The following is a 20841-nucleotide window of genomic DNA, read 5'->3' on the forward strand; positions in this document are numbered from 1 at the left end:
TCACATCACAGACTGTGTGAGTGGTAGTTCTCTTGTGTCACATCACAGACTGTGTGAGTGGTAGTTCTCTTGTGTCACATCACAGACTGTGTGAGTGGCAGTTCTCTTGTGTCACATCACAGACTGTGTGAGTGGTAGTTCTCGTGTGTCACATCACAGACTGTGTGAGTGGTAGTTCTCGTGTGTCACATCACAGACTGTGTGAGTGGTAGTTCTCGTGTGTCACATCACAGACTGTGTGAGTGGTAGTTCTCGTGTGTTACATCACAGACTGTGTGAGTGGTAGTTCTCTTGTGTCACATCACAGACTGTGTGAGTGGTAGTTCTCGTGTGTCACATCACAGACTGTGTGAGTGGCAGTTCTCTTGTGTCACATCACAGACTGTGTGAGTGGTAGTTCTCGTGTGTCACATCACAGACTGTGTGAGTGGTAGTTCTCTTGTGTCACATCACAGACTGTGTGAGTGGCAGTTCTCTTGTGTCACATCACAGACTGTGTGAGTGGTAGTTCTCGTGTGTCACATCACAGACTGTGTGAGTGGTAGTTCTCTTGTGTCACATCACAGACTGTGTGAGTGGTAGTTCTCGTGTGTTACATCACAGACTGTGTGAGTGGTAGTTCTCGTGTGTCACATCACAGACTGTGTGAGTGGTAGTTCTCGTGTGTTACATCACAGACTGTGTGAGTGGTAGTTCTCGTGTGTTACATCACAGACTGTGTGAGTGGTAGTTCTCTTGTGTCACATCACAGACTGTGTGAGTGGTAGTTCTCGTGTGTCACATCACAGACTGTGTGAGTGGTAGTTCTCGTGTGTTACATCACAGACTGTGTGAGTGGTAGTTCTCGTGTGTTACATCACAGACTGTGTGAGTGGTAGTTCTCGTGTGTTACATCACAGACTGTGTGAGTGGTAGTTCTCGTGTGTTACATCACAGACTGTGTGAGTGGTAGTTCTCTTGTGTCACATCACAGACTGTGTGAGTGGTAGTTCTCTTGTGTCACATCACAGACTGTGTGAGTGGTAGTTCTCGTGTGTCACATCACAGACTGTGTGAGTGGTAGTTCTCGTGTGTCACATCACAGACTGTGTGAGTGGTAGTTATCTTGTGTCACATCACAGACTGTGTGAGTGGTAGTTCTCTTGTGTCACATTACAGACTGTGTGAGTGGTAGTTCTCGTGTGTCACATCACAGACTGTGTGAGTGGTAGTTCTCGTGTGTCACATCACAGACTGTGTGAGTGGTAGTTCTCTTGTGTCACATTACAGACTGTGTGAGTGGTAGTTCTCTTGTGTCACATTACAGACTGTGTGAGTGGTAGTTCTCTTGTGTCACATCACAGACTGTGTGAGTGGTAGTTCTCGTGTGTCACATCACAGACTGTGTGAGTGGTAGTTCTCGTGTGTCACATCACAGACTGTGTGAGTGGTAGTTATCTTGTGTCACATCACAGACTGTGTGAGTGGTAGTTCTCTTGTGTCACATTACAGACTGTGTGAGTGGTAGTTCTCGTGTGTCACATCACAGACTGTGTGAGTGGTAGTTCTCTTGTGTCACATTACAGACTGTGTGAGTGGTAGTTCTCGTGTGTCACATCACAGACTGTGTGAGTGGTAGTGAGAGAACATGGAAATGTGTTGCTGTAATTTAAGTCTTTGAAACATAAGCAGGTAAAATACTTAGTCATATCAGGACAGTATCCATGACCACAGTAATGACACATAAATGTCCTCGTGCCGACTTACTAACCAATTAGACGCTTCAAAGATCCCTCATTTGGTTTCAAAACAACCTAAACAAGTAGTCATAGTTAACCATTTACATATTTAGACAAAAACTACCAACTATTTTGAAGACTGATTAAGCCCAACTTCCACATTGACATTTTTATAACTACATCACTTGTGTATTTTTACAATAAGTGATAATGCTGTGCAAGATGTTTTGAAATATATACATTATTATCAAAGTAAATGGTTACATTATATCACTTCTACAGCCCTGTAGAATCAGACGAAACAGTTCTATTCGGACTCCATTATGCTTCTAGAAGAACTAGAACAAAAATAAGCAGACACTTGGGGGGGCAGGTAGCCTAGAGGTTATGAGTTGGGGGGGCAGGTAGCCTAGAGGTTATGAGTTGGGGGGGCAGGTAGCCTAGAGGTTATGAGTTGGGGGGGCAGGTAGCCTAGAGGTTATGAGTTGGGGGGGCAGGTAGCCTAGAGGTTATGAGTTGGGGGGGCAGGTAGCCTAGAGGTTATGAGTTGGGGGGGCAGGTAGCCTAGAGGTTATGAGTTGGGGGCAGGTAGCCTAGCGGTTATGAGTTGGGGGCAGGTAGCCTAGAGGTTATGAGTTGGGGGGGCAGGTAGCCTAGCGGTTATGAGTTGGGGGGGCAGGTAGCCTAGAGGTTATGAGTTGGGGGGGCAGGTAGCCTAGAGGTTATGAGTTGGGGGGGCAGGTAGCCTAGAGGTTATGAGTTGGGGGGCAGGTAGCCTAGAGGTTATGAGTTGGGAGGGCAGGTAGCCTAGAGGTTATGAGTTGGGGGGCAGGTAGCCTAGAGGTTATGAGTTGGGGGCAGGTAGCCTAGAGGTTATGAGTTGGGGAGGCAGGTAGCCTAGAGGTTATGAGTTGGGGGGGCAGGTAGCCTAGAGGTTATGAGTTGGGGGCAGGTAGCCTAGCGGTTATGAGTTGGGGGCAGGTAGCCTAGCGGTTATGAGTTGGGGGGGCAGGTAGCCTAAAGGTTATGAGTTGGGAGGGCAGGTAGCCTAGAGGTTATGAGTTGGGGGCAGGTAGCCTAGAGGTTATGAGTTGGGGGGCAGGTAGCCTAGAGGTTATGAGTTGGGGGGGCAGGTAGCCTAGCGGTTATGAGTTGGGGGGCAGGTAGCCTAGCGGTTATGAGTTGGGGGCAGGTAGCCTAGCGGTTATGAGTTGGGTGGGCAGGGAGCCTAGAGGTTATGACTTGGGGGCAGGTAGCCTAGTGGTTATGAGTTGGGGGGCAGGTAGCCTAGAGGTTATGAGTTGGGGGGCAGGTAGCCTAGCGGTTATGAGTTGGGTGGGCAGGGAGCCTAGAGGTTATGACTTGGGGGCAGGTAGCCTAGTGGTTATGAGTTGGGGGGCAGGTAGCCTAGAGGTTATGAGTTGGGGGGCAGGTAGCCTAGAGGTTATGAGTTGGGGGCAGGTAGCCTAGAGGTTATGAGTTGGGGGGGCAGGTAGCCTAGAGGTTATGAGTTGGGGGCAGGTAGCCTAGAGGTTATGAGTTGGGGGGCAGGTAACCTAGAGGTTATGAGTTGGGGGGGCAGGTAGCCTAGAGGTTATGAGTTGGGGGGGCAGGTAACCTAGAGGTTATGAGTTGGGGGGGCAGGTAACCTAGAGGTTATGAGTTGGGGGGGCAGGTAGCCTAGAGGTTATGAGTTGGGGGGGCAGGTAACCTAGAGGTTATGAGTTGGGGGGGGCAGGTAGCCTAGAGGTTATGAGTTGGGTTCTTAACCACTTGTTCAAATCCCCAAGCCGACTAGGTGAACAATCTGTCCCTTGAGCAAGACACTTAACCCTGATTGCTCCTGTAAGTGGCTCTGGATAAGAGCGTCTGCTAAATGACTCAAATGTCAAATGTAAACTTGAAGAGCAGCTACAGAGTCAAGTTGTTGGAGGTATTGGAAAGAAACAGGACCAGGATCTGGTGAGGATGTTGGACATGCCAACAGGCTGAAACACAGTGCACTATAATCATTCTGGAAAATCTATTTACATGATCATGTTTTGAGTTTAGAAATGAATATGACTGTGAGCGGATACGTTGCTGTTGCTGTACTTGAAGAGTTGGAGGAATACGGAAGGAGAATGGGGGACGAAAAAAAGCCAAACAAACATACTTCAAATGTAGGCTACAATACAGTATACACTCTCTCGCTCTCACACACACAGAGAAACGGTACTGTACCGAGTAACACACATTAAATCAAGGCCATCACTCCTACCTCGCATCATCTTCACTCCACTTCTCAGTCTTCTTGTCCCACTTTCACAAACTCTATTTCTCTCTCTCTTTCTTGTTGTCACCCTCAATTCACAATCACTGTCAAATTGTCACTGTCTTGATCTCTCTCTCTCTCCTCTCTTCGCTCTCTGTCTGTCCTTTCTCTTGCCGAGTGACTATCTTAGTGTGCCTACAGCATGGTTAGGCCTCAGAGTCTCCGCTAGTCACTGCTCAAGCGCTCTGTCAGTCACACAGTGCGTGTGAAAGACAGAGGGCCTTTCCCCTTTCGCTCTCTCTCTTTTCATACGGTACTTTTTTCCCATTCTTTGTTGTGCGTAACCGCCTCACCTAGTCACCCTCAAAGCCTTAACCACTCTCTGTACCCACCAGTCTATCACCCTCAAATATACATTGAAACACAAAAAAAGTTTTATTGGCATGAAAGGACATATACTGTACTTCTCTAACACGTCAAGAGGATTGGACTGTAGCCACAGCACAGTGACAGCCTAACTAGTCAATTGAGTATGGACTGATGATACACATCCCATCATCGGTCTGATTATTATTCAAAGTGAAAACTAGTATCATGAAAACCAACCAGACATTTTTCAATGTTCTCCCTACACTCAAAACTAACAGGTGTGTTGTAGTCAGGAGCAGAAACATCCCAGAAACACCACCACATATGAAGGAGATGCTATCTGATACCATCTGCATCCAGATGCCAGAATACCAATATAGAGTTTATCTCCAAACCTAAATCCAGCAAACAGGAGAATACTGTCTACACAAAGTACCACAGGTGCATAACAGAGCTATAATGTTGATGTTGGAACCACAGAGAAACCTGTGTGTGTGTGTGTGTGTGTGTGTGTGTGTGTGTGTGTGTGTGTGTGTGTGTGTGTGTGTGTGTGTGTGTGTGTGTGTGTGTGTGTGTGTGTGTGTGTGTGTGTGTGTGTGTGTGTGTGTGTGTGTGTGTGTGTGTGTGTGTGTGTGTGTGTTTCAGCACAGGTGCAAACGTGTGCAAATACTAGCGATCCTGGCATAACCACACTGCATGCTCATATAACTAGCACACACATAACACATGGGCATGAACAGACAGGCATATTGACACATAACCAAACACACACACAAACACAAACACTTACTCAAATGAGTCTTCTTGGACACAGTGTCTCCTGTAGTAAAGAAAAGACAAGTTAAATTCTGCTTGAACACAAGACACACTTCCTCTCTCACATCTTAGTTCAATGCTCTACTGTACCTTCAGCCCCATGTCCCTTATCATCCCAACTGGGCTCATTTCAGTCTCTCTGACAGAGGAGGACTGAGTCTATGTTTCTCTGGCAATAACAATAGGGCTCCTGAGTGGCGCAGCCGTCTAAGGCACTGCATCTCATTGCTTGAGGCGTCACTACAGACACCCTGGTTCGATTCCAGGCTGTATCACACCCGGCCGTGATTGGGAGTTCCATAGGGCGGCGCACAATTGGCCCAGCGTCGTCCGGTCTTGGCCGGTGTAGGCCGCCATTGTAAATATTAATTTGTTCTTAACTGACTTGCCTAGTTAAATAAAGGTTACATTTCAAGTAAAAATAACAGAGGAGGACTGAGTCTGTCTCTCTGACACAACAGAGAACTGAGTCTGTCTCTCTGACACAACAGAGGACTGAGTCTATGTCTCTCTGACACAACAGAGGACTGAGTCTATGTCTCTCTGACACAACAGAGGACTGAGTCTGTCTCTCTGACACAACAGAGGACTGAGTCTGTCTCTCTGACACAACAGAGGACTGAGTCTGTCTCTCTGACACAACAGAGGACTGAGTCTGTCTCTCTGACACAACAGAGGACTGAGTCTGTCTCTCTGACACAACAGAGGACTGAGTCTGTCTCTCTGACACAACAGAGGACTGAGTCTATGTCTCTCTGACACAACAGAGGACTGAGTCTATGTCTCTCTGACACAACAGAGGACTGAGTCTATGTCTCTCTGACACAACAGAGGACTGAGTCTGTCTCTCTGACACAACAGAGGACTGAGTCTGTCTCTCTGACACAACAGAGGACTGAGTCTATGTCTCTCTGACACAACAGAGGACTGAGTCTATTTCTCTCTGACACAACAGAGGACTGAGTCTATGTCTCTCTGACACAACAGAGGACTGAGTCTGTCTCTCTGACACAACAGAGGACTGAGTCTGTCTCTCTGACACAACAGAGGACTGAGTCTGTCTCTCTGACACAACAGAGGACTGAGTCTATGTCTCTCTGACACAACAGAGGACTGATTCTATGTCTCTCTGACACAACAGAGGACTGAGTCTGTCTCTCTGACACAACAGAGGACTGAGTCTGTCTCTCTGACACAACAGAGGACTGAGTCTGTCTCTCTGACACAACAGAGGACTGAGTCTATGTCTCTCTGACACAACAGAGGACTGAGTCTATGTCTCTCTGACACAACAGAGGACTGAGTCTGTCTCTCTGACACAACAGAGGACTGAGTCTATGTCTCTCTGACACAACAGAGGACTGAGTCTGTCTCTCTGACACAACAGAGGACTGAGTCTGTCTCTCTGACACAACAGAGGACTGAGTCTGTCTCTCTGACACAACAGAGGACTGAGTCTATGTCTCTCTGACACAACAGAGGACTGAGTCTGTCTCTCTGACACAACAGAGGACTGAGTCTGTCTCTCTGACACAACAGAGGACTGAGTCTATGTCTCTCTGACACAACAGAGGACTGAGTCTGTCTCTCTGACACAACAGAGGACTGAGTCTATGTCTCTCTGACACAACAGAGGACTGAGTCTATGTCTCTCTGACACAACAGAGGACTGAGTCTGTCTCTCTGACACAACAGAGGACTGAGTCTATGTCTCTCTGACACAACAGAGGACTGAGTCTATGTCTCTCTGACACAACAGAGGACTGAGTCTGTCTCTCTGACACAACAGAGGACTGAGTCTAAGTCTCTCTGACACAACAGAGGACTGAGTCTATGCCAGGATGATGCTGGGCCTCTGCGCACATGTGTGTCTGTTATATGAAATTGTTGTATGAAATTAATTGGTGTGGAAGAGCCTTGAGAAAGAGACAGTTGGGAGAGTAGGAGCTGACACAAGCAGAGTGTGGATGGAGTTTGAACTCTCTCTCAGGCACACGCAGACACACACACAGACACACACACACATATTTATACACACACACCTTGGTGAGTAAAAGACAGACACAGTTATAGTGGAGGAAGGTGGGAGTCTAGCTTTCTGACCACAATTGTGAGAAAGTTCATATTAGACTGGGTGTGTGTATGTGTGTGTGTGGGTTGTTTCCAAGCTGAGGTGTGTATTTTTAGTGTGTGTGCGTGTGTGTTGAGAGAGGGCAGGGGAGATAAGCATCACTGGGTGGAGGCAGACAGAGGCAGAGGTAGCCTGGGTCTTTGTGTCTGGGATAGAGAAGGTCTGCTGTGGTTGTCACTGCTTCCCTCTGTTTCCCCTCCTCATCAAATCACGTTTGCTTCATAAGCAGAACACAGAGGTCTGGTGAGAGCAGAGCACTTGACACACACACAGAAAACATACACACTTAGAGTCAGAAAACGCGGAGACACACACACACACACTGCCGTTTGCGATTGTACACAAAAAGAAAGGATTTGCGTCGCTTTTCAACCTTCAGTGGACTAAGAACGTAAGCCATGCTGTCGGATCATGAGTCAATTTCATGTGATTCCAAACTAAACTAAATCCTAAACTAAGTGCTAATGATCTGATTCCAGTGAGAACTGCAGTGACACCTGACCCATGCCACTGAGTATCAGCCCAAACCACAGTGTGGGGACTAAGAGGCCATGTTACACAAGACCAACATGAAGGAAATGGAAACCGCTATCTTCTTCCAACTCCTCAATGTGCTCTACTTTTCAAAAAGACTGGTCTGTCAGCATCAATACCAACCCACCCCATCTTATCTCTCTCTGTCGCTCTCTTTCTCTCCTTATCTGTCTATCTCCCTTGCTCTCTCAATCGAATCAAACAGCAGCATTCTGTCTTTTTCAATCAATGCTTTATCTGACAATGGAAGTCTTGCTAAGATTTAGGCGGCGCTATTTAATCAAAAGCGGTTTCCAAGGGTTTCCCTTCTCCCCGTCTCTCTATCCTACTCTGTATGGAGATATAGCAGCTGCAGGCTGGAGAGTGACAGAAGAACACACACAGAGATAACTGCTGCATGTTACACACACACTCCACACATAATGTGATGTAATAAGGGAGCGACTGCTGGTGCATTTACGTGTGTGTGAGTGTTTGTGTGTGCATGTTTGTATGTACACAGTATAGAAGAGAGTAGCTCCCTGGTGCATAACTGTATAGCTATCATGATGTCCTGTCAATGAGTAACGGAGAGAGTAATATGCAGTGTCACGGCACTGTGAGAAAGGGTTTTAATGTGTTCTAAAGCCAGATAAGTATCTAGAGGACATCATTGCAGGGTATTTGTATCAGTGCACCCTCTCAGCCAGACCTGGTTAAACTTAGGGAATAAAGATGAAAATATCAATCTGAGTCTGTAGCCTATATTTAGCTGAGGTGTCCATCTCACTCCATGGAGAGCCCAGTGTCTGCTGGTTCTTGTTATTGAATTTCAATTTGTGTCCAATTAAGACCTAGAGTAGACAACCAGGTGAGGGGAGCTTCTAACGAATCAGTGACCTTCATTGTTTAATCAAGTACAAGGGAGAAGTTCAAACCCACAGACACTCGGCCCACCATAGAATGAGTTTGACACCTGTGGTTTAGGCCTGTTGGATGACGTCATGTAATGAATGACGTATGGAGTACATGTGATAGAGACTGAAGGAATCTAAGTTGGAAGCCATGGTTTGATTTTAGACTGTGTAGTGCTGGCAAATGCAGCAGGCCCAAAACAGGCCCACACAGTTAAGAGCTAATCCCTGGTTTTATAGAGGATTACTGCCATGTTTACCCTCAAGGAGAGTTACACCATCAGCTGGACAGCAGAAGAGAGGTGAGTTAATGAGAGAGGGGGAGGGAGGGGGAGGAGGTAGAGAGGGAGGGGAGGAGAGTGAATGGGGTAAGAAGAAAAAGAGAGGGATAGGGAAGATGGGAGGAGGGAGAGTGAATGAGGCAGGATGTGAGGGGGAAGGCAGAGAAAGAACTTGGAGGGAGGGAGCCTTGGTGATCTGACAAAGACAGAGTGGGGGGGGTAAGAGAGAGAGAACGAGACAACTAATGTGTAAGAGAGAGACATAGTGACGGGGATAGATAAGAGATAAAAAGAGAGAAGGAGCTAAAGATAGAGAGAAAAGGGAGGAGAAAGGGGAGAGATAAGCATTAGAATGAGGCTCTCTTAAAGGAGGGGACAGGGTGATGGGGGAGGAGAGGGAGAAGGGGACAGGGTGATGGGGGAGGAGAGGGAGAAGGGGACAGGGTGATGAGGGAGAAGGGGACAGGGTGATGGGGGAGGAGAGGGAGAAGGGGACAGGGTGATGGGGGAGGAGAGGGAGAAGGGGACAGGGTGATGAGGGAGAAGGGGACAGGGTGATGGGGGAGGAGAGGGAGAAGGGGACAGGGTGATGGGGGAGGAGAGGGAGAAGGGGACAGGGTGATGGGGGAGGAGAGGGAGAAGCGGACAGGGTGATGAGGGAGAAGGGGACAGGGTGATGGGGGAGGAGAGGGAGAAGGGGACAGGGTGATGGGGAGGAGAGGGAGAAGGGGACAGTGTGATGGGGGAGGAGAGGGAGAAGCGGACAGGGTGATGAGGGAGAAGGGGACAGGGGGATGGGGGAGGAGAGGGAGAAGGGGACAGGGTGATGGGGGAGGAGAGGGAGAAGGGGACAGGGTGATGGGGGAGGAGAGGGAGAAGGGGACAGGGTGATGGGGGAGGAGAGGGAGAAGGGGACAGTGTGATGGGGAGGAGAGGGAGAAGGGGACAGGGTGATGAGGGAGAAGAGGACAGGGTGATGGGGGAGGAGAGGGAGAAGGGGACAGGGTGATGGGGGAGGAGAGGGAGAAGGGGACAGGGTGATGAGGGAGAAGAGGACAGGGTGATGGGGGAGGAGAGGGAGAAGGGGACAGGGTGATGAGGGAGAAGAGGACAGGGTGATGGGGGAGGAGAGGGAGAAGGGGACAGTGACTGAATACCAACACTCATACAGCACTTCTGTAATCCCTAGGTGTGCTCCCACTACACAATAGTCAATACTATAGACTGGCAAACACGTGTGTCTGTGTGTGTGTGTGCATACATGTGCATCCACGCACACACACACACACACACACGAGTATATTGCAATGTGCACACATACACATGCATTCACCTTTAAATGTGCATTAATTTATAATGCTAAACTGTGACCTTTTCATTTCACCCAATCCACAATGTATAGCTAAAACAATAATAGTTGCATCTGCAAATAATTTACATTGTGAAATGTAAATGACTGAATAGACTAGGCCTAGCCTACCACGACTACACATGAATACACTTGGCCTAGCCTATCAATAATCAAGATAATATATCTCACCTCTTTTGATTGGTTCTTCTGTAGTGATGTGTTCGGGTGATTCGGGCTCCTCATATTCCATAACTCCCCCGGTCAAAACAAACTGCGTGTGCTTGCACCTGGCGCTGACACACACTACGCCACTTCACACTCCTGGGACAAGCGTGTCTACACACCCCTTTTTATTGTCTATTCTACCGCGCGTTTTGCTGTGCACTTAGTATGCAATGCAACATAAATAACTTCACAAACTTTGGATCTTTAATTCTAAATATATAGAACTACCTGCTGTTCTAGAGGCAGGGACGGCGCATGCGCTATAAAACATGCACTACCATCTCTGTTCGAGTCAGTACGCTCATTTACTCTGACAACGTCTTTGTCATTTTGTCATTCTCTGTTGTCACTCTCTCTCCATATTCCGTGTTGTCTTCACGTGAGGATAATATCAGCCAACTTCATTTTTGCAACGAACTTCCTTGTACAAGCAGTTCAGGCTACTCCGGTTTCAACCCGCTTGCTCTTTGCGCCCTGGCTGTCGGCCCGAGCTCCGCTCAGAGGTTATGTCACCAGGATTTATGTAATAACTCACCGCCGTTTGTTTGTTGCAGCGTGTCGGTCTTTATTCTGTAGTGCCCGGTTAAAACATAGCCCAACCAACGCATTTGCCTAAATAAATATGAGGGCAGGCAAGCAAAACCCAAAACGTTTAGGCCTATATATTTGTCTGGAGTTTTTTTTTCAGTAGCTTGATTTCTGTAATCCCTAGGTGTGCTCCCACTACACAATAGTCAATGCTATAGACTGGCAAACACGTGTGTCTGTGTGTGTGCATACATGTGCATCCACGCGCAATACGGCCTCTGGAAATATGAAGAAGAAAGAAAATGTGTAATTATAGACTCATTATCAAATGTGTCTATAATGTGGCTCAGTTGGTAGAGCATGGCGCTTGTAACGCCAGGGTAGTGGGTTCGATTCCCGGGACCACCCATACGTAGAATGTATGCACACATGACTGTAAGTCGCTTTGGATAAAAGCGTCAGCCAAATGGCATATATTATATATTATTATTATTATTATTACATTTTAATTACGGTCATTAATAGAAGCGCATGTAGTCTTCAGCAGTGTGCATGGTAAAGGGTTACAAAAGAACCGGTTTACCCGTTACATAATCTACAACGTACTGAATTATCCGGTGTAAACAAAGTACTGTATTTAACCACTACAGTTACTTAACCTGCTTGTTGTTGATGGTTCTAACTCAGGTCATATCAGATCAAGCTGATTTAAGCAATTTTAAAAAATGTGTGGGCTGTAAATAGCTACAATACTTGGGAGCAAATTGTAACCAACCGTCCTGAACTAAAGCAACAGTGGTGATAAACTCATTTACTCTGAGAACGTCTTTGTCATTTTGTCATTCTCTGTTGTCACTCTCCATATTTCGCCTTGTCTTCAGGTAAATATAACAATCGCCAACTTCATCTTCAGTTCAGTTCAGGCTACTCAGGTTTCACCCGGGATGAACAGTGTGTTTCGGTTCATTTTGGTGTGGTCTCAAGAAGATGACCGTGGAAATCTTGACCTCTGCGTTTGAAACTCTGCGGTAGAGCGACTGTTGCGCTTTTGGAAATTGGATTGCGCAAGAAAGGTGCGTCAGTGCTATCCTTTTTTAATTACAGCCGCGCGGTTCAGCAACTGTCGGTTTCCTTCGGCTGGACCAGCGATATAGGTTTAACTGTCTCAGTGAGGTGATCTGCTTATTATTTAGTCTATATGATATGGCATTTGTGTGAGGAAGGCCATCAATCTGTAAAGAGATAAATCAGATCAATACATAACTGACAATATGCCAGGGCCACAGATTATGGCAATCAAACATGAGATAAAATATGACAAAAAATCTAATCTCTCACAGTGAAAGAAAGCTTTACTACTCTCTGGACATACAATGTATGTGTGTTTTTGTGGTTTCAACAAAATGAAATGACTGGAAAGTTGTCCACCTCAGTTCCACTGCGCCCTCGCTCCTCACAGCCCATCTGACCACACCTGAGTCTCAGGCTCTCCCTACCGCAGCTCTGGCTGTGTCTTCCACACACGCATGCACACATACACGCACACACAGCTGCTCTGCAGCCATCTCTCTCCAATATGAGGACAGAAACTCGAGGGGCCTATGGGAGGGGGGATGGGGGAGTTCACACCTAACCACACACACACAGCAAAATACTCCAAAACCACACCAGTAAACTGTGTGTATGTATTTCATGAGGAGGGACACTGTAGGGTTCCCATGAAACACTAATTAAATCAGAAACTCCAGAGAAATGGGCCACTAGTATCAGTTAGTTACCAGGCATATTATTTATTATATTTATTATTATATTCGTAGAAATGGTAACTAACTTATACTTGTAGAAATGGTAACTAACTGATACAAGTATAAGTTAGTTACCATTTCTACGAATATAAGTTAGTTACCATGCCTACTAGTATCATATGGATACCATGCCTACTAGTATCAGTTAGTTACCATGTCTAGTATTATCAGTTAGTTACCATGCATACTAGTATCAGTTCATTACCATGCCTACTAATATCAGTTAGTTACCATGCCTAGTATTATCAGTTAGTTACAATGCATACTAGTATCAGTTCATTACCATGCCTACTAGTATCAGTTAGTTACCATGCCTACTAGTATCAGTTCATTACCATGCCTACTAGTATCAGTTAGTTACCATGCCTACTAGTATCAGTACATTACCATGACTACTAGCATATGTTCATTACCATGCCTACTCGTATCAGTTCAATACCATGCCTGCTACTATCAGTTAGTTACCATGCCTGCTAGTATCAGTTCGTTACCATGCCTAGTGTTATCAGTTAGTTACCATGCTTACTGGTATCAGTTAGTTACCATGCCTACTAGTATCGGTTAGTTACCATGCCTGCTATTATCAGTTAGTTACCATGGTTTTATGCTGACAGAATCCTCTGAACTCTGTGATGTGGTCAACGTGTCAGTTTTTACCATAATGCTGCCTGTCATTCATTTCTTACTGGAAGGGGATCATTCACAAAGAGGGAGGGGTCAGAGACAAGACAGACTGACAAATAAAGAAAGAGAGAGAGGGAGACAGACAGCGACAGAGAGAGAGAGGATGGAAAGAAGAGGGGAAAGAAGAGGGGAGAGAAGGAAGAAGGGGTGAGAGGGAGACAGACAGCGACAGAGAGAGGATGGAAAGAAGAGGGGAAAGAAGAGGGGAGAGAAGGAAGAAGGGGTGAGAGGGAGACAGACAGCGACAGAGAGAGGATGGAAAGAAGAGGGGAAAGAAGAGGGGAGAGAAGGAAGAAGAGAGAGAGGATGGAAAGAAGAGGGGAAAGAAGAGGGGAGAGAAGGAAGAAGGGGTGAGAGGGAGACAGACAGCGACAGAGAGAGGATGGAAAGAAGAGGGGAAAGAAGAGGGGAGAGAAGGAAGAAGGGGTGAGAGGGAGACAGACAGAGACAGAGAGAGGATGGAAAGAAGAGGGGAAAGAAGAGGGGAGAGAAGGAAGAAGGGGTGAGAGGGAGACAGACAGCGACAGAGAGAGAGGATGGAAAGAAGAGGGGAAAGAAGAGGGGAGAGAAGGAAGAAGGGGTGAGAGGGAGACAGAGAGAGACAGAGAGAGAGGAAAGAAGAGGAGAAAGAAGGAAGAAGGGGTGAGAGGGAGACAAATAGAGACAGAGAGAGGATGGAAAGAAGAGGGGAAAGAAGAGGGGAGAGAAGGAAGAAGGGGTGAGAGGGAGACAGACAGCGACAGAGAGAGAGGAAAGAAGAGGAGAAAGAAGGAAGAAGGGGTGAGAGGGAGACAGACAGCGACAGAGAGAGAGAGAGGAAGGAAAGAAGAGGAGAAAGAAGGAAGAAGGGGTGAGAGGGAGACAGACAGTGACAGAGAGAGAGGAAAGAAGAGGAGAAAGAAGGAAGAAGGGGTGAGAGGGAGACAGACAGCGACAGAGAGAGAGAGGAAGGAAAGAAGAGGAGAAAGAAGGAAGAAGGGGTGAGAGGGAGACAGACAGTGACATAGAGAGAGAGACAGACAGTGACAGAGAGAGGATGGAAAGAAGAGGGGAAAGAAGAGGGGAGAGAAGGAAGGGTGAGAGGGAGACAAACAGAGACAGAGAGAGGATGGAAAGAAGAGGGGAAAGTAGGAAGAAGGGGTGAGAGGGGAGACAGACAGAGACAGAGAGAGAGAGAGAGAGGATGGAAAGAAGAGGGGAAAGTAGGAAGAAGGGGTGAGAGGGAGACAGACAGAGAGAGAGAGAGGATGGAAAGAAGAGGGGAAAGTAGGAAGAAGGGGTGAGAGGGGAGACAGACAGAGACAGAGAGAGAGAGAGAGAGGATGGAAAGAAGAGGGGAAAGTAGGAAGAAGGGGTGAGAGGGAGACAGACAGGGGTGACAGAGAGAGAGAGAGGATGGAAAGAAGAGGGGAAAGTAGGAAGGGGTGAGAGGGAGACAGACAGTGACAGAGAGAGAGGATGGAAAGAAGAGGGGAAAGTAGGAAGAAGGGGTGAGAGGGAGACAGAGACAGAGAGAGAGAGAGAGGAAAGAAGAGGGGAAAGAAGGAAGAAGGGGTGAGAGGGAGACAGACAGCGACAGAGAGAGAGAGAGAGGAAAGAAGAGGAGAAAGAAGGAAGAAGGGGTGAGAGGGAGACAGACAGCGACAGAGAGAGAGAGAGGAAAGAAGAGGAGAAAGAAGGAAGAAGGGGTGAGAGGGAGACAGACAGAGACAGAGAGAGAGAGGAAGGAAAGAAGAGGGGAAAGAAGGAAGAAGGGGTGAGGGGGAGATGTAGATTCGTAGAGAGAAGTCGACAGATGAAGAGAAAAGGGTCTGTATGACATCAGTCTGCCTGAAGGTTGTTTATAACACATGGACCAGTGAGAATGGAAAAGTTATCCCACATTGAGCCAGATACCATTGAAAAACAGTCTACAGTACCCAAGAGGTAAAGCTTTATTCAAGAGGTCACAATGGTCACATAATAACGTATCAGCAATTATTCAAACCTCAAACTGTAAAATACCTAATAAATTATTCAGAATTATATAAATAAAAAATAAACTATATCGGAGTGGCTGTGGATCCAACTTTTCTAGACCCCTCATTCCGATGGCTAAAGGTCCCGAAGCTTCTTTACACACAGTCTCTGTTCTACTTGAGAACAAGCTACTCAGGTGAATGGTGCTCGTTTAATAAAGTTAGATCAAATCTGAATCAATGTCTGCCAGATCACACACAATGATGGTATTCTACATAACAGAACCCAATATAATAGCGTAGTATAAAATTACTGTAAGACAAATACACCACCTCATTTCTTATGAGAATTTAGGATGATTGTGCAAATAGGCACATTTTTCTCTCATGTGGCCAAAACTCAACAGCATGTGCCACTAGGCAAAATATGTCCTATGATTGAAACTAGACACAGGTATGCAGATGCTGCATGGACGTTTCACCGGTAAAACATGAAGATTATCAGTCACAATTGACTGAGAAATGTGAAGGGAGGTGCGTAAAGTAGAGAATCTTGCACATGCAGAAGTGTCGTAACCTTTAGCTGTCGGGGAGAAGGGTTCAGAAAAGCTGTATTCACAGCCTCAACCTGAATATAATATACCAGAGGTTATGAGCTTCACTCTGACTGGAGCTGGTTGTCCAGGAGTGTGTAACAGTGGAGAAAGAGAGGTACAATATCCACCACCGGTTGTGTCTATAATATATAGTATCTGTAGGCTATGTCAGTGGAGCGCAAGGCATCAGGTGTCTCAGGCAAACTGCTAGAGTTAAGAAGATCTGGATCTGACAGTCAGAACCACACACACACACTCAAACATACACACTCCCACGCTCAGGTACTGATATACACCCAAACGTTTGTGTGCAGACAAACACACCCCCTTGGAAGTCAGTGCTGTTTCTGATGTCGTGTGTTTGTAGCGTCTGGTTGGTCGATGAGCTGGCCTATCCATCATCCTCCTAATAGGTGTCCCATTGTGATTGACAGAAACAGCCCTGAGAGAAGGAGAAGGAGATAGAGAGGGAGAAGAAGAGAGAAAGAGAGGGAGAAGGAGAGAGAGAGGGAGAAGAAGAGAGAAAGAGAGGGAGAAGGAGAGAAGGATGAGGGAAAAGAACCAAACATACTAAGACTGAGAGAACACTTCAGACTGACTGAAAGTCCAATGACACACATCTAAAACACAACCAACACGTGAGGGTGGGAGGCAGTACCTGTGGCCTCTGTGTGTAGTTTGGAGCTGTCCGTGTTGGTCACTTGACAGGAAACAAAGGTTTTCCGTCCCTCCTTCTTATCCAATGAGCAGGTGAGCAGCACTGTACTACCCAATGAGATGGGGCTTTGGGGAGGAGAGGAGGGATACAGTATGTGTCATAACCAGGAAATGTGGTCAGGAAAAATCTAGAACCTCACTTAGAACCCTACAATAATGACCACAATAACATGAAAACATGTTTTTAGAGCTTAATAAGCCATGAGTGAGTGATGGAGAGAGTGAGGAAGGGAGTGAGGGAGAAAGTGTGTGTACCTGCGGTAGTTGATGTTGAGGTTGGCAGTCATGACAGGCCCAGAGAGGTAGGTGGCGTGGGTCCCCGTTACAGTGTCAATCATGGTAGCTATTGCCCCCCCATGGACGTGCCTGGAATCGCACACATCATTTATAAACAGTATACTTCAGACTAAATATGATGTTTGAATGCTAGCAGTTGATTGTGTCATTTTTACAGAGATACACACACAAGGACAAACATTGTCACAGTATACACATGCCATCAGCACACACACACAAACAGCTCACCCCGGGGGTCCCTCCAGTAGGTGGCCAGCCTGGAACACACACACACACTTCTGCTCCTGCTTGTTGACAAACACGACGTACTCGAACCCTGCTCCCTGCTCCCTGATGTTCCGCGTGAACAGACGTGCCTTCGACTGAATGATCTTACTCAAATACACCCCACCTTGGAAGGAGAAACACACATACAGACAACATCTTACTCAGATACACCCAACCTTGGAAGGAGAAACACACATACAGACAACATCTTACTCAGATACACCCAACCTTGGAAGGAGAAACACACATACAGACAACATCTTACTCAGATACACCCAACCTTGGAAGGAGAAACACACATACAGACAACATCTTACTCAGATACACCCCACCTTGGAAGGAGAAACACACATACAGACAACATCTTACTCAGATACACCCAACCTTGGAAGGAGAAACACACATATAGACAACATCTTACTCAGATACACCCAACCTTGGAAGGAGAAACACACATACAGACAACATCTTACTCAAATACACCCCACCTTGGAAGGAGAAACACACATACAGACAACATCTTACTCAGATACACCCAACCTTGGAAGGAGAAACACACATACAGACAACATCTTACTCAGATACACCCAACCTTGGAAGGAGAAACACACATACAGACAACATCTTACTCAGATACACCCAACCTTGGAAGGAGAAACACACATACAGACAACATCTTACTCAGATACACCCCACCTTGGAAGGAGAAACACACATACAGACAACATCTTACTCAGATACACCCCACCTTGGAAGGAGAAACACACATACAGACAACATCTTACTCAGATACACCCAACCTTGGAAGGAGAAACACACATACAGACAACATCTTACTCAGATACACCCAACCTTGGAAGGAGAAACACACATACAGACAACATCTTACTCAGATACACCCAACCTTGGAAGGAGAAACACACATACAGACAACATCTTACTCAGATACACCCAACCTTGGAAGGAGAAACACACATACAGACAACATCTTACTCAGATACACCCAACCTTGGAAGGAGAAACACACATACAGACAACATCTTACTCAGATACACCCAACCTTGGAAGGAGAAACACACATACAGACAACATCTTACTCAGATACACCCAACCTTGGAAGGAGAAACACACATATAGACAACATCTTACTCAGATACACCCAACCTTGGAAGGAGAAACACACATACAGACAACATCTTACTCAGATACACCCAACCTTGGAAGGAGAGACACACAGAGTTACACACATACACACAACATCTTACTCAGGCACTATGCCCAGGACATGAGACAGGGTCATACAAACACGTTACATTTTAGTCATTTATCTTGTCCAGAGCGACTTACAGTAGTGAGTGCATGCATTTTCGTACACACACACACCATCCATATGTGGAAGAAACCCTTCCTTACTGTACCTGTGGCGTACTTGAGGGAGCGGTTATAGCTGGGCAGTCTTCTCCAGACCCCCCACTTCTTCTCTCCGTCATCTGTCTCTACCTCACACTGGCTGTTATAGTGCTCATACAAACGCCTCATGTCAGAGCCCCAGGACGAGTTGGGCAGGCTGAAGTCCCGTGGCTGGAAAGAGAAAGGCCAGGGCAGCACCTAGTGGACAAACACTACTATTACACCCTCATCCATACTTTATTACATTATTATCTGACCGAATACAGGGAGTCCCACTGTATGACAACAGAACAGCATGACACGGAAGAAACATCCAGAACAAAATACATTACTGCACAGTTGACAATGCACATTGTGGGAAAATAAATACCGTTTCTATCGGCAGTAACGTTCGGGAAAAGGGAACCATGACAAATGTTTAGGTAAGATGAATCATGACTCACATGTTCTCACTCACATTGCCCTTGACAGTAGGCTACACTAATGTCAGGGCTGTTTGTAGCTAGCTAAATATGTGTGGCTGTGTGTGTGTTTCTGGACCTACCGCAATGGTTCGGACACTGTTGATAGAGGACCAGGGAAGCTGAAGAGTCCCTCTTGGAGTCATTTGTCTGATGTTGGTGTTGACATTTCCCTTTGAGATTTCACGTCCCATTATTTGGCATAGTCCCCTGGCCATCTGCTGCACTCCTCCTGTTCGTATCATGATGACAATGCTGGGGTAAGATTGCCAAGCCCTATTCTGATGTAACTACAAGTAAATTAGCTAATGTAACCTAGCTAACGTTAGCTACTGTTACGGTTACTACTATTGCTAGCCCTTTAGCTTTACTGACTAATGGCTGAGGTATGATAGCAATACACATTCAGAATCAAACCTAACATCGCACTATAACGTTCTACTGTAACAAACTAACAACAGGAGGATAAATACGGAGCTTTTGTCAATTTTGTCTCGCCTCTGGTTTTTGCCGGTAGAATGACTTTCATGTGTATCTAACTGCCCCATGTAACCACTTCCTTCACAAGGAACGACGACCGGCAACACGCGTCATGCTGGTCATGTGATCTGTATCGTTCAATGTAATTGGCAGCGAAGGAAGGATATTTCCGGCTACATAGGTTAGTTACCATGCCAACGTAGACAGACTCCGCTTCATCCTTTGAGACATTTTTTTTAACCATTTATTCGTTTATTGTGCAGTCTTTGTTAAAGCAAGATACTTGTGACTATTTACTTCAAATAAACTGCCAGCAGGATGTTTGGTTGTGAGGAACGACGTTCCAAAAACAAACTTGTGCAGAGGGCGAGAGACAGAATCAAGGTAAGCATGTCACTACTAAGCAACACACAGACAAAAAAGTGGTCAGATACCTATAGCTAAGTGGCTGGAAATGTGTTATAGTCTGCATTTTCCCTCTTTTATAGAAAGATGGCGAGATGACGAACCGCATTGCAGAGCTGGACAGGTGTGTAAACTATTCAGTTCTGTACTGTTGGGCTAATTGTAACTGCAACGTTTGATACGTTTTCCCTGAAATATCTTGAAGTTACAGTCCTTTCACTTCTCAATGTAGTGAACTGTAGTGAAAGGACCCCCCCCTCTCTCTCTCTCTCTTTCTCTTTCTCAGTATCTGTGGTGAAATGCAAAATGCTGAGTTTGAGGGCTCCACCCAGGCTGGTTCCATGAGGACCCTGAAGCTGAGAGAACTGACCCAGCAGAGAGAGACTGAGCTGGGAAAGACTGCTCTGACGATGGTGAGGGAGTGGAGGGGTGCTGAAACAGGGCCCTGTCTCCTCAGCAACACTAAAAAAGTACTTTCGGGTCACAGAATTTCAGAATGTCAATAGCCTAAATGCCCCCAATGCAAAGCAATGTGTATGGAAGACATATTGGCTTATAGAGCAAATACTATTCTAGGTGCCACAGTAGAAGTGTTGTAGGGAATACTCAGTAGGGTCTGTAGAATGTATATATGGTGTAATTCCATAGGCTCTTAATAATA

The 20841-nt window shown here is 46.3% G+C and overlaps 2 protein-coding genes and 1 long non-coding RNA gene across 8 annotated transcripts in view; all 3 read right to left on the reverse strand.

The window, feature by feature from the left end:
- Positions 1 to 11303, reverse strand: part of LOC127915357 (nuclear receptor ROR-gamma-like) — a 37911-nt gene extending 26608 nt beyond the window's left edge. For 2 of the 5 annotated variants that reach the window (XM_052495471.1, XM_052495469.1), the window contains exons 1-2: positions 10537 to 11303; positions 5132 to 5161 (exon numbers count right to left, since the gene is read on the reverse strand). In XM_052495471.1, the coding sequence (XP_052351431.1) occupies positions 5132 to 5161; positions 10537 to 10597 (91 nt within the window). In that variant the 5' untranslated portion in view covers positions 10598 to 11303. Of the gene's footprint in view, positions 1 to 3978; positions 4219 to 5131; positions 5162 to 10536 lie in introns of those variants that run through there. The other 3 variants (XM_052495473.1, XM_052495472.1, XM_052495470.1) reach the window with 2 other exon arrangements.
- A 4202-nt stretch (positions 11304 to 15505) lies between these two features.
- On the reverse strand, positions 15506 to 19908 carry LOC118383136 (acyl-coenzyme A thioesterase THEM4). The gene is made up of 7 exons (XM_052495475.1): positions 19794 to 19908; positions 19379 to 19527; positions 18843 to 19032; positions 17386 to 17548; positions 17116 to 17226; positions 16802 to 16926; positions 15506 to 16585 (listed from the first exon to the last, which is right to left on the reverse strand). Exons 1-7 carry the CDS (start codon positions 19822 to 19824, stop codon positions 16542 to 16544), a joined length of 813 nt encoding a protein of 270 aa, XP_052351435.1. The 5' UTR covers positions 19825 to 19908; the 3' UTR covers positions 15506 to 16541.
- Positions 17555 to 18821, reverse strand: LOC127915358 (uncharacterized). 2 transcript variants are annotated; one of them, XR_008091087.1, is made up of 3 exons: positions 18589 to 18821; positions 17913 to 18536; positions 17555 to 17808 (listed from the first exon to the last, which is right to left on the reverse strand). It is a non-coding gene; the product is annotated as an uncharacterized LOC127915358 (long non-coding RNA). The 2 variants fall into 2 exon arrangements; XR_008091086.1 differs by having other exon boundaries at positions 17913 to 18068; positions 18173 to 18821.
- Positions 19909 to 20841: the final 933 nt, after the last annotated feature.

The sequence above is a fragment of the Oncorhynchus keta genome, chromosome 34 (genome assembly GCF_023373465.1).
Source record: "Oncorhynchus keta strain PuntledgeMale-10-30-2019 chromosome 34, Oket_V2, whole genome shotgun sequence".
Classification (NCBI taxonomy): domain Eukaryota; kingdom Metazoa; phylum Chordata; class Actinopteri; order Salmoniformes; family Salmonidae; genus Oncorhynchus; species Oncorhynchus keta.

What these genes read in the sequence shown, in the direction of transcription:
- LOC118383136 (XM_052495475.1), bottom strand. Translation starts at nt 19,824, where the DNA reads ATGAAAGTCATTCTACCGGCAAAAACCAGAG. An exon ending in ACAGTGTCCGAACCATTGCG is followed by an intron (nt 19,033 to 19,378) that starts GTAGGTCCAGAA and finishes TTTGTCCACTAG; the next exon opens with GTGCTGCCCTGGCCTTTCTC. An exon ending in CTCAACATCAACTACCGCAG is followed by an intron (nt 16,927 to 17,115) that starts GTACACACACTT and finishes TCCTCCCCAAAG; the next exon opens with CCCCATCTCATTGGGTAGTA.